This window comes from Macrosteles quadrilineatus, unplaced genomic scaffold, assembly GCF_028750875.1.
Source record: "Macrosteles quadrilineatus isolate MER2022 unplaced genomic scaffold, UCM_ALF_1.0 Scaffold_2__2_contigs__length_208266976, whole genome shotgun sequence".
NCBI classification, from domain to species: domain Eukaryota; kingdom Metazoa; phylum Arthropoda; class Insecta; order Hemiptera; family Cicadellidae; genus Macrosteles; species Macrosteles quadrilineatus.
Window position 1 is genome coordinate 174,965,348 of NW_026542595.1, and position 13,783 is coordinate 174,979,130.

General features: G+C 38.8%; 1 protein-coding gene across 4 annotated transcripts in view; it reads right to left on the bottom strand.

Annotated features, from left to right (window-relative positions):
* The window catches only part of LOC128985605 (proton-coupled amino acid transporter-like protein CG1139), a 36,581-nt gene that overhangs the window by 22,379 nt on the left and 419 nt on the right, over nt 1-13,783 (bottom strand). The window contains exon 2 of one of the 4 annotated variants that reach the window (XM_054405238.1): nt 8,047-8,147. The exons of 2 other annotated variants lie outside the window; for them this stretch is intronic. In XM_054405238.1, coding sequence (XP_054261213.1) covers nt 8,047-8,106 — 60 coding nt within the window. In that variant the 5' untranslated portion in view covers nt 8,107-8,147. Of the gene's footprint in view, nt 1-8,046; nt 8,148-11,963; nt 12,072-13,783 lie in introns of all 4 variants that reach the window. One more of the 4 variants, XM_054405239.1, reaches the window with a different exon arrangement.

The following is a 13,783-nucleotide window of genomic DNA, read 5'->3' on the forward strand; positions in this document are numbered from 1 at the left end:
AAGTTCCGCCAGGAGGAGGCCAGGAAACGTCGGAACCATATTTGCAATTATTTAAAAATGTACACATCATCGTAAATATTCATGTATATGTTAATGAAAATAGATGAAGTTATTTTTGTTTCCCTGTCAGTTAGCCACAAACTGTATGGCATATCCAGTTCCACCACGGGGAGGCCAGGAAACGTAGGAACCATATTAATTTACAATTATTTATATTAACAGTTATAGTATTTCAAGTAAAAAGATGTTAGTAAATATTTATAAATTTATTAATGAAAATAGATCAAGTAATGTTTGTTTCCCTGTCGGTTAGCCATAAACTGCAAGGCATATCCAGTTCCGCCACGAGGAGGCCAGGAAATGTCGGAACCATATTTACAATTATTAACACATGTAAAAGTCAGTAAAATTTGGTATAAGATAAGTAGATTGATAAGTGAATAAGTTGATAATAGTAAAGTGTTATATTAATAAAATAGATTATAGTAAATATTCATGTATATATTTATTAAAATAGATCAAGTAATGTTTGTTTCCCTGTCGGTTAGCCATAAACTTTATGGCATATCCAGTTCCGCCACGAGGAGGCCAGGAAACGTCGGAACCATATTTACAATTATTTACCAATATACAAGTTAGTAAACTTTACTAACTACCTAAAGAATTATAAACAACAACTTAACTAACTAATAAAAAGAAGAAAAAAATATATACAACAACGGGGACTTTTGATAAGGCAGGCCCCCTATCGTACTGCCAAACTAGAATACTAAAAACACACGAAAAACGACTTATTTCTAAAGAAAAAACTAAACGAAAATATATACAACAACCTACAGCTAAAGTCAAGTCAGGGTGAAGTCAAGTCAGGGTTAGAGGAGGAGATCGTCATACACGATATTTTTCGCGTATGCGATTCCACCTTGGACACGATCGGGACGGACAAGGACGACTATATGGTCTGGATGCCTGACTCTACTAAGCAGGACGTACAACTGACCATGAGTGAAACAGTCACTGCGAAGATCGACTCCGACGCGATCAATCGTCTGGCCCTGGCTTTTGTGGCCAGTCATGGAATATGCCAGCATGAGAGGAAACTGAAGACGGCGGACACGAAGCGGTGACCCCTCGACGAACGGGAAAACGAATTGAATCCGGGGAATACAAATCGGATCCTGTTGTCCAGGGAGTCGCACTGTGATCAGACGAGGTCTTATTGCAGTCACGATCACTTTAGTGCCGTTTACGAGTCCGCTGTCAATGTTCAGGTTTCTCATGACGAGACACACGGAGCCAATCTTGAGTCGCAGGACATGGTCTGGTACACCCTTGCCAGTAGCTTGGTTCAACAAGTGAACGTCTACATCCATACCATCGTCGTTCTCCTTGTCCACAGAATCAGCACTTCTCAACTCATGAACGACGCCGTCCATCAGGTTGAGGACGGTGTTGTTGATCTGCTGGACATTGGCGTTCATGGTCGAAAGAATGGACCTGCCAGCAATTCTGTCTGTGTTGTGTAGGTCACAAGCAGGAAACACAAAATCTATCAAGTCGGGAAGGGATGTCACGTATTTCACACCGGACAGTGGGATCAGGGCAACAGAGTCACGGCCTTCCCCAAATGGAACAGATGAAATTGTTCCATTGCCTACTTGGAGGAGGAAGTCAGAGTAGGCAGTGGACCCAGAAGTCCGGTGAGGAGTGGAGAGAGAAAAGATTTTGAAACTTGACCACAGAGATGACGCACACAGTGATACACAGGCAATGTCGGCCGGAGTACGAGCCTTGGCAACAACTGGTGCGATCTGACGGAAATCTCCGCAGCAGATAAAGATCTTATTCCCGAATGACTCAGGTGAATTCATGAGATCACGCAGAGATCTGTCGATGATTTCAAAAATGTACCGGTGAGCCATCGGGGCCTCATCAAAAACTATGAGCTGTGCGGCTCTGATGAGTTCTGCCCGCTGAGATCCGTTGGTCAAGTTCCAATATCCAGTGCCATCGCCGAGATCAAGTGGTAGCCGAAACATGCTATGTGCTGTCGTGCCACCAGGCAGATTACCAGCGGCAATGCCGGAGCTAGCGACAGCAATAGCGACTTGGTTACGACTACGGACGTAAGCGAGAATTACGTGTATTAGGAAGGTCTTGCCGTAGCCTCCGGGTCCGTCAAGGAAAATCAATTTTGTTGATCGACGATCGACTTGGCCCTGTAGTAGAGACCGAACATAATCGAAGACCGCCCTCTGGTCGCGGGAAAGTTTAGGTTCCCACTCATCTACAAGCGATCTCTGACGATTTTCACCGTAGATGAGAAGTTCCCTCCCCAGTTCGGTCGTGTCGTCGTCTACAGTAGGGAGACCGTGGTCGGCCAAGCAGGATCCCTGACGTCGAAGGCTTCGATCGATCTCAATCAGAGCCAGCTTGTACGCAACCTCGTGATCAAGAGGATTCCGCTCCAAATGGTCTTCGCACAATGCGTCACGGAAAGCATCCCACAAGAGGGCCGCAGGAGCTCCCATGTTGCACAGAAGGACAAAGAAAGAGCGGAGCCTCGGGCCGACCATGAAACGAGCTGCTTCCTTGAGGGCTTGGTGGTACTCGTCCTCGTCCTCAACCAAACCGAGGGTGCGCGCAACCTGTTGATATGTCGTGCAACCATCACCACCACGAGCGAGCAGGTCGGCGTATCCCCGGCACGGAATGACCATCAAAAGGAGCCTAAGAAAGTACTGCTCGCTTCTGTTTGGCGAGACCCAGAAGAGACGACAGATCTTTTGACCACGCTTTCTTGAGGTAAGGAAATGCCTGCCGTCTGGATGGTCGTACACCTCAGCATTACTAGGGCGTTTGTTATGAATAACGTACTGCTCGAAAAAAGACTGGTAGGTTAAATCGTCGAATACCGAGTCAAGAGGCCTATTGAAATACAAGAGCAGGTCAGAGGTAGCTCCCGAAGTGGCGTGTGTCACGTTGTTAGGGCGGAAGCACACAGTCTGTTTTCCCTCTAGGTGGACAGGGAGACAATCGACTGTGGGCTCAGACTTTGAGATGGGAAAGTCCAAGAGACGCCAGCATGCATCGCTGGCTCCCACCATACGCTTTGTGACGTAGTGCTCAACTTCATCGTCTTGTTTACTAAGAGGAGTAACTTTGACGTTCTGAAGCGAGCCACCCTTCATGAGGTATTTAAACAGATACTTGATCACACGCCGAGTGGAAGCCACCTCCAAGTTGATGTGCGCCTCGTATTTAAGAAGTAATGCTGAGTTGTACGGCACGACCCAGCCGTCATGTACAGGAATGGATCTGTTCCTTGACGTTATGCTGCCCTCATTATCATAGTCTCGCCGGTACTTAACAAAACCCCTCTCGTCTACATGGGTTGATTCACAGGGAGGTTTGGGGAAAAATTTAGAACAGCTGCCTTTGGCAGTGTCCCAGCAAGGGAAGTCGGTCCTGTGATCCGTACCACAAGGGCCGTGGATCATGTGCCGCAGAACCAACGCCCTTAATCGGCCTCCTGCCTCCTCCGGAGATGGAATGTCAGCGCGGATGAGGGAGTCTATGTCCGAAGCCTGTACTGGTCCATCGCCTTCGATTTTAAACACGATGTGGGCATGTGGAAGGCCCCGCATCTGCATCTCGATGACGTGGACTATGTAGACAGACCGACCGAACATAGCTCCGCTGCGCAGATCGCGGAGGAGTTCCAGCAGTTTGATATAGAAAACTCTGCAGGCCGTGCTGGGATCACTGCGACCGCTATTCCGTGGACATGCTTTTTTGTTCTCCTCCCAAGTCGCACTATAAGTGAATGTGAGAAAAAATGTGGGGAAGCCGAGACGTGAGACCAATGCCATAGCATTCTCGTATCGAAGTTTCATGTATCTCGGCCCCCCGGTAAACGAACTTGGGAGGTAAACCTTTCCAGCTTGTACCCCACCCTCCCCCTGAACGGTCTCGTCATTGTTAATGTCGTGTAGCACCTGACGTCCACCACGATTCGCCGCTTCAATCTCATCCAACGGCCCTATCCTCATGGCATTTTCAGCTGCCTTCGTCTGCGTGAACTTGATGTAGTTGAGCTTCTCGTCCTCGTATCTGGCATACATTTCGACCTGCCATGCTTGAGACAGTCGGCCGAAGTGTGAGAAACGAGGCTCAGACAGCAGAAGGCAACGGGAATAATCATACTGGGACAATTTGTTGTTGTAATTGTCACGGCGACCAATATGCCAGCCCAAAGTGCCTTGAGGATAGAGGAGAGGGTATTGGAAGGGCTCCATGAGAGGACTAAAAAGGTTAATAGAAGTGGGTCGTCCGGATCCAACTTTCCAAACGGAAAGCTTGCGGGGCTCGTACACTGTCTCGTCGGTGCTTATGACAGCGTGCACCTCAACGCCTGTTTGCCTGTCTCCTAGAACGGGACCATGGGTAGATCTACTTGTCACTTGGAAATCCAAGTGAGCGTTCACAGCTGGCTCACTACCCAAACGCCGATAGTGAGCGACGTATGGATTCTGCTGTGACATGTACCGAGTGATGGAGTCAACAATGTCACCATCAAGTAATCTACCCAAGGCAATGTTCCGCCGTTCTTCACCGTCGTCGATATACAGACGAGAACGATTTACAAACTGAACGTCCCCAGTCTTGGTAGTGAACTTTTGACCGGGGTCGGACAGATTGTAGACCTGGTGGTACATTCTCCCTTCGATCTTAAAGAAAGATAGACCACTGGGGTGTCTGTACCCACCAGATACTTCCAAGGCACTAAACGCAAACAGGTCGTTGTAGGCACGAGCCCTATCGAGAAAACGCCGATCCGAATAGAAGGATTCATCAAGAGGGCTTAGATCAAGGACGTTGTATGCCCCTTGTCCGCAACACCACTTCTTCCTACCCTTTTCCTCCTCAAAAAGTGGAGCGCCACAGTGCATACACTTAAAAATATCATTGTCCCAAAGACTAACTTTTTTAAGACTAAAAGCTGGAATATCATTCAACAGCTCCCCCTTCCAAGACCCCATTGGACCGTGATCAGAAATGCTTCGAGCAAGTGAAGCAGGCAAGTGACGAAGATCGGAAAACAACGGATTATGTAACCGAAAAATCTGCACCCTTTGTCGAGAGGCATCAGGATTTCGTTGGCTGTATCGACCAACCGCCTCCCTGTTGACCTCAGGGTGAGTTTGGCTATAGCGATGTACAGCCTCCCTGTTGACTTCAGGGTGCGTTTGGCTGTAACGGTCAGCAGCAGCTCTGTAAATCTCAGGATGGTTTTGAGAATAAACCTTATTTTTCCCTCTGATTTGATCAGGGTGCGTCTCCCGATACTTTTTCTTCGCCGCATTCACTTGCTCTTCCCGCGTAGTTTCCAAAACTTTCGGGCGCCCACGTTTTACCTTTTTAGGTCTCCCGGGACATTTTTTTGGGCTTGAAACTGTCTGGGAGGGGGGGATAGGTTGTGGATCATTATCGTCACGTTCGATCGACCGGACAGCGAAGTCAATTGAAAACCTAAGTTTCATGATGCTGTACTGTCCGCCGACGAACGCACAATTCACCAACAACAGTGAGGCTAGTGTAGGGAAACTCCCACATACAAATAACCTAGCCTTGTTTTTATCTGGATCTACGTCTCTTCGGCGGGTTTCATTAACGGCGTGAGAGTCGAAAAGATACAATTGTTCTCTATGACGCCAAATTGCGACGGTGACTAATTGCCCCGTGAATAAAAACCCACCGTCGAGAGAATCCCCGGGCATGGTACTCTCCAAAGTGGACGTCAAAGATTTAACGGCCTCATCCAAGCCATTAACGCAAGTCGGGTACAACCCGTTACTGACATGCGTCATATCATCAACGCAAATCTGTTTGTCATCAATATCAAAATTCCGTGACAGTTCCTCGGGGTAAAGGTACCTGCCAACAACGCAATACTCACGGCGAGATTTCTTATACAAGCAATCGCCGGCCGTGAGTATTTTATCAATGGCAGTTGTATTGAAACCACCGCAGAAAACGTGCCAGGAGAGGGCACAGGCTGCATTAGCCGTGCACTGAGCATTGCTACTCTCTCCGAATCTTGGGTCTCCCTGATGGAACGACCCAGCAGCAACGCAAGAGTAATCCATACTATCAATACGTACGGTAAACTCGTATGGATCGCAAAAATAGAAAAATAATAGTCCCAATAGGATTAAGCGATAGTGAAACTTTAACAGGTGTAGTCAAATCAGGTAGCAAAAATAAGAGCGAGAACCAACTCACTATATACAGGATTACCGATTAACGCGTACTGCATGACCAATGACCCGCCATTTTATTTTTTTTTAGGCGTTTTAATTTTAAATTTAACTACAAGGAGTTATTCTTTAAAGATAAAAAGAAAATAATTTAAAAATTTGTCCAAAAAGTAATTTTAAAAATTAAAAACAAGTCGAAAACCAAACAAATTTTCGGAAAATCTAAAAGTAGGGCGTTTTTTTAGGGGTGAAGGGCCTGATTTTTTGAAAACACCTAAGAGGGTTTTGTAGAAAATTTAATTCCTGTTCCTGGATATACTTTCAAATCTTTTCTAGCTCTTACTGTTTTCGAGCTAAATCCGTTTGAAAAAAACGTGTTTTATCGTTTTCAGAGGTCCGCTATTTTGGATTTTTGGGGGGGTTAAAATTTGAAAATGGGACTTTTGAAAATTTCACCATTAGCTTATGATCCCTTAATACAATACTACCAAATTACAAGTCTCTAGCACATTTCTAAACGATTCATATGACCATACCAAAGTCATTATATTTCAATCTTATTCTCCATAAGAATAACACGGGGCTCGTAAAAGTGGCAAAAAACCTTCAAATTTTGAGATTAAAATTAAGTTTTGGGGTCAAGGAGTAAAGTTACGAAAAAACATGTAATGAGTAAAATTTAAAATAACGTAAGGAGAATGCAAAGCAATAATAATTTTTGAAAAAATAAATTATTTAAGTATGAAAACATGGCGAAAACCGGTAAAAATTTAATAAAAATTTACCAAATTTTGAAAGTAGGGCGTTTTTTGAAGCTGAAGGAGTGCGATTTTTGGAAAACGCCTAACAGGGTTTTGTATAAAATTTAATTCCTGTTCCTGGATATACTCTCAAATCTTTTCTAGCTCTTACTGTTTTCGAGCTACATCCGGTTGAAAAAAAAGTGTTTTTTTCGTTTTCAGAGGTCCGCCATTTTGGATTTTTGGGTGGGTTAAAATTTGAAAATGGGACTTTTGCATATTCCACCGGTAATGTAAGGTCTCTTACTACAATACTACGCAAATTTGAAGTCTCTAGCACGTTTCTAAACGATTCATATGACCATACCAAAGTCGGGAATTTTCAATGTTATTTCCCATAAGAATAACAAGGGGGGGAAATTCGAGATTACGGGGGGGGGTTAATGTAAAAAAATGCGACTTTTTAGGATTTTCCCGTGGGTTTGGGCCCAAGACCTACAAGTGTGCCAAATTTCAGATCTCTAGCTCATCTAGAAGTGGTCTAGAATTAGTATCCCCATTGAGTGAGTGAGTTACACATCGGGCTGTATAGTTATTTAGATGTATCAATTGCGAGTTTTTACCAAATAAGTCATCAGTTAATTCGTATTTCTTTTACTGTACCACAATTCGGAAATACTGTGATTCTAGTCAAAGGATTTGCCCCTTTTATCAGCCTCAGGGGTTATCACTTGTTTCTTTTATAAAGTTTGATAAAACTTTGCAGGGTTGAGTAAAACTTTGCAGTATAAAACATGTTAGTCAATTCAATCTGTTGTAATCTTGCTTGGCAAATCGACTGACTATTCACTGAATAAATACTTAGGTAAAGTTGAGTAGCCGCTGCTAACACCAATGAACAATACAACTTCCACAGGGTGAGAAAATCAATTACATTATATCCTATTAGGAAACACTACAATGTATTTGGACGTTTAGAAATACTTCACTAAACTAGTGCAAATCTAGCATCATGCAGGCAAACTAAAAGCGCAAAGCATACTTACAAGACTTGAATTCCTTTCAAGGTTATTGTTAATAGAATTGTAGTTCCTTCTCGAAGCCATGGCAAAGCAAACAGCTTTAAAAAGAAAGCCAAACACCAAAACTAAAAGCAAGAAAGTTAAATTATAATATCATGCAAAATTAAATGTTAAGGCTACGATTACAAGCACAGATTTTAAGTTTACTACGTTTTTACAAGGGAACAGTAGTTATTATTACTTATTTTTTTGTTTTTTCCTGTTCAATTTTTATTGGTAGTAAGTTAGCTTAAAAAAACATTAAAATTCTGAATTTGTTTTCAGGCATGTAAGTTAAATAAGTGGAGAAAAAATATTTTTGTCCTAGGGAAGTATAAGATCTAAATTTTCTGAAATACAAATAACCTACACAGTCACTGACCTTTTGCTTGATCCTAACTGCCTGACAGTAAAGTCACAACTGAAGAAAAACTACTCTAGTGTTGCTGTATTGAAGAATTGGATAAGAAAAGACAGGCTCCAGTAGGAAATTTCCAACAAAAGCTCCCTTCCACCAATGACACACCTCTTGCGGTCAAAGTTCAACACAACCCTAACTAGCTCAGCTGACCAATATTAAATAACAAAATTATCTATCTTCAAACACCACTGACAGCATAGGAAATGTTTCAATTAGACAAATAACTCCCAATATTGAATTATTTAACATTATTCTTTACCCATAGGAAATATCAAAATAGGAAATGTTTCAATTAGACAAATAACTCCCAATATTGAATTATTTAAAATTATTCTTTACCCATAGGAAATATCAAAATAGGAAATGTTTCAATTAGACAAATAACTCCCAATATTGAATTATTTAACATTATTCTTTACCCATAGGAAATATCAAAAACGGAAATGTTTCAATTAGACAAATAACTCCCAATATTGAATTAATTAACATTATTCTTTACCCATAGGAAATATCAAAATAGGAAATGTTTCAATTAGACAAATAACTCCCAATATTGAATTATTTAACATTATTCTTTACCCATAGGAAATATCAAAATAGGAAATGTTTCAATTAGACAAATAACTCCCAATATTGAATTATTTAACATTATTCTTTACTCATAGGAAATGCCAAACCAATAGTCCAATAATCATGTTTTTAAATAATTAAATAAAATTAAAAATAATTAATAACAGTTAGCTTATAATAATGAATTGAAAATCATAAATAATAATTAGCCTAAATAATACGGAAAGTAAATAAAAGAAACGTCTTATAACACTTAAAATGTTAAATAATTCAATATTGGGAGTTTTAAGTGTTATAAGACGTTTCTTTTATTTACTTTCCGTAAATTTAATAACACGTACAATGCTGATCAAGAAGTTATTTAGTGAACCTAAATAATAATAATTATAAAAAAAATTAAATCAATAAAATATTAAGTTAAATATTTTGTTATTCTTTAAAATAAAGTATTTATTTTGTAATTAAACCAAAATACTACCTATACTGAACTAAACTAATTTAATGTCTGATAAAATTAGATAACCTAGTATATTTTTTATATGAATGACATTTTTTTTCTTTTATAAAACTAGAGTCTTATGTGTTCATTAACAGAGGTTGTAATTTCATTTCACAAAAAAACCCTTGCTGAAATAAAAATCATCAAGGTAGCAAATTGCTTTTTATAAATTGGTTTTATAGGTAAATGCTATCAAACGTTATTTCTTTCCAAAATTATTGCCCATGCAACAAAATATAAGCTTGTGAATTTATTGGTTCTGATAAATTTTGGGGAATGTAGGCTTTTCAAAACTACACCACAGAAAAGTAATATAAAACTACACTATTAAAATTGTCAAGAAATTGATTTATTTTGTGTCTTATTTACAACAACAATAAAATACATCCAATTAAAAGTATATTTTACCCGTGTGACAAAATATATTTTTCCATATTGCACAAATATTTTAGCAAACTAGGCCTATGTTATAAACCGACAAAAACATTCATAATAAAGATAACCTCTCAATTTTTTTAAGTATTAGTGCTATGTGCCTTACGTTTAATCTATGAAGTGCTGTTTGGCTATTTTAATACAAACATAATTTTATTGACAGAGAGCCATCTCAAAAGCCATATCTTCCAACATTCATGAGAAGCAATTTATTTAGGCCAATAGAACTTTAACTCAGGTACCGGTACTTTAGATTTTACTTTCCACTGATTTACAATTCTTAAAAAAAAAAAACTACTAATCATAAAAAATGCAAAACATTATTTAATTATATTATCATTGTTAAGGGATGGGGACGCTGTTAAACAATCATGTGTAAAAAACTAAATTGTTTATTTTCGAAGCTCTACATAATAAAAATTAGAGAACTTTAAGTTTTAAGAGTAAACATGTGGAAAATCCAATTTTTTAAACAATTAAAAACTTCATAAACTAATATCTTTTCATAATAATAAGGTAGCAAAATTAACTGCAAGATGGATACACACATAAGTTAACAAGTTAACATATATAAAGAAATCTGAACAAATAATATTATTGTCATCTGGGGTCTAATTGTTCCCGTGCCTCCTAAGGTAACAGCATTTTCCTGTGCAAAATTCTCTAAAAGAGCAAAAAGCTCTAAATATTGTTAAAACGGGACAAATAGACATAACAAAAGATTTAGTAGGAAAAACCGTAAGCTCCGTAACCTCTCCAGGAAAATAGGTTTATTTTCAAGGTGTTAAGTGTAAGAACAAAACGGGTTGTCTGGTTACCTTTATCAATGCTAACTTTAAGTTCTAGTGGCACCAGAATTCTAAAAATTTGAATAGAACGACCTTTATCTCACTATAGTTAGATCATCAACTACAAACAATCCAGTTAGGTTAAACAATGGAAATATATATGGTCAATTCCATAAGATTGTTGTGTCTTTCTTAAGTAATACCTAGTTATTTACAAGATCACATCTCGTTCATTGCGTAACAAAGATAAAACCGTGAGTCTGTTTGTTTGTACTCATACAGCTTCCATTCGGTCAGGCGATCTCCCCTTTGGGGATATTCCATTGTAATTATCACATGTGACCTTTGAATGGTAGATAATTTCCTAAAGAGATTAACAATGAGGAGAAAATGCTATCTGAGATTATTAGCAGTTGTGATTTGTGTAAAATAAATCTCAAACCTACTTTTTTGTTTTTAGATAAAGCAGATTTCCCTGATTATTATGATTTTTAAGATATTTAAGAGTTGAGACTTCAATGGTGGAAGGCGTACGGTATCCAATGGCTGATGACAATTCGGCAAACTACAATACAAATCAGTTCTGTGTCAAAGTCTGATAATAACTTAGATTTAAGTTAAATTATGTGCGTGGGACGTGGGTTTTAACTGAACAAATGAATTTATAGATCACATGGATAAAACTAAAATACAATAGAAGTTGTAGGTCTCAGCTGAATTTTAATGATAATTGTCTACAACACTTACAAAGATATTCTATGATTAGGTCCTATTTCTGAGGATGATTCATTTTCACAACATGGTAGGCTAATCCTTAAAGCAACAAAATAAAAAAAAACAAGATGCAACAGCTATTCCCATGGAAGTTTTGGTCTATCGCCCCACTAACTTCTTATCTGTTAACTCCGTTCAACTCACGACTAAGGAAAATTGAAAATATTACTGCTTCACAGTTTCCTAGAATAATTTGAAAGATTTCCTTTTTAAAGTAGATATATAGCCATACTCAGTTTTCACTTGTTTGAGATCAAATATGTTGTGTCACGCCAATATGTGAAAATAATTAAACATGTAGGTATTTAGTTTCTGTCGATGATTTACCAAAATAGTGTGTTGTACAGTAGCTAACATTGACTGTTTCATGCTCATGCACAAATAGCAAATCATGCAATGTCCCATAAAGACTCACTTTCATTGGTCGAAGTGGTGTGGCATCCACCATAGTGTTAGTGAACTTAGCCCAACTGATTAGTGTTAAGTGCAAGTACTAGTTGATAGTAGATAAGAAAGTGCACTACTGCAACACACCATAAAACATCAGCTATAACTCGTTTGTTAGTTAGATTAGTAAAGCACCCTCAGAAATGAGATTCGAGATTCCGCCAACTGTTAAAACTTTGACAACTGAAAAAATAACACACGAGTGCAGTATGGTTTTTGGTTAGTGTATTTTAGTAGTGATTACAGATTAAATGGAACTAGTGTGCAGGACACACATTTATTAATGAGAATTATCACAACCTTTATTAATAGCATGATATACAAATTTCATAGACTTAGTCTAACTTATCCAATTGGTGGTAGGGAGTCTTGACTCAACATCTACCCGGTCAGATCACATTGATACCCAATACCTTTGTTATTTTGATTTATTGTTCTAGTGTACCATCTTGTCGTTTCTAATGTCCACATTTTTAATGTTTGTGTTCAAATGTGTCCATTTACATGAAAAATGTACTTTTTGTCAATCAATGTCCATCTAATGAAGCGATTAAGTTATGACATAGGCCTAGGCCTAATTTAATCCCTGGAGGTGACTTCTTGACAATTCAAAACTATTTGCGACAATACAAAGCAATTGGACTACGCAGAAGTAGATATTCAAACATATCTTGTTAAATGATTCTTGATTTAGGCTGAGCCTATAACAATTAGGAGGGTAGCTAACAAGATTAAAACCTATTTTCTAAGCCTAACCTCTGACTTGGATGACACAAAACATTTTGTATCTAATTTAGGTAAGTTAGGGTTGTATCTAATATTTAACTAAGATAGGCCTAGTCTATTTGGACAAAACCACTAGGCCTACCTAGGTCAATGTTGGTGATTATTAGTATAATTTAGTAATTTAGACAAACTAAAAAGAAGTATTCAATGAGATAACAATGAAAACAAAGAACTGCCAAGTGAGAGATGTTGTCACCAATTGTCTTGGCCTAACTTAATTAAGTTACAAAACAAGTACACATTTGAGAGGAGTGGGGGAATGAAGGCAATACCTTAAACTGCTTCTTAAATAATTGAAATGTCATTACCAAAGGTAGGTTACATTGAAAACATTTTGCATTGTCAGTCTATTTCAATGATACCACAGAGAAGTAGGGTAAACTTACAGGGGAAATACTTGTAAGTATTAGCGGTGTAGTAGTGTTGGGGGACATCCAACACCACCCCCCGCCCTCAATTACTACAACGTTCACGGAGGAAGAAGACTGTGTCCTGTGCGATATGAATTTTCGCACAGTGTTCGCCACTCGGGCTCTTCCTTGCTAGCCAAAAATAGGCTATATTCCCAGCACAACATACCAGAGCTGAAAGCGCATAGTAATCCAATAAGCAAGTTTCCCCTGTACCTTAGGCCTACTTAACTATGTGACACCAAAAAGCCGTATGATGTTAAACAGATAATATATGAGAAGAAAATTATTACAAAGTTAATAAAAACAGATTTTATCCTACAATATTAGATTACAGTACCGGTACCCTTATTATCATTACTCAAAAATCCCAAACAGTTTATTGTGAGTCTGCAACAGAATAAGTTAAACTTAGGTACGGTAACCTTGTAAACAGGTAGGTTAAGATACTTTAAATGGTAGAGATAAAGAATGAGACTTCAGTTAATAAAATAATCATTTCTTTCTGTTACTCTTGTAATCAGACAATGCTTTAAGATAAAAATATATCTTAGGCTAGGCCTATAATAAAGGTTTTAAAATGTTACAGATT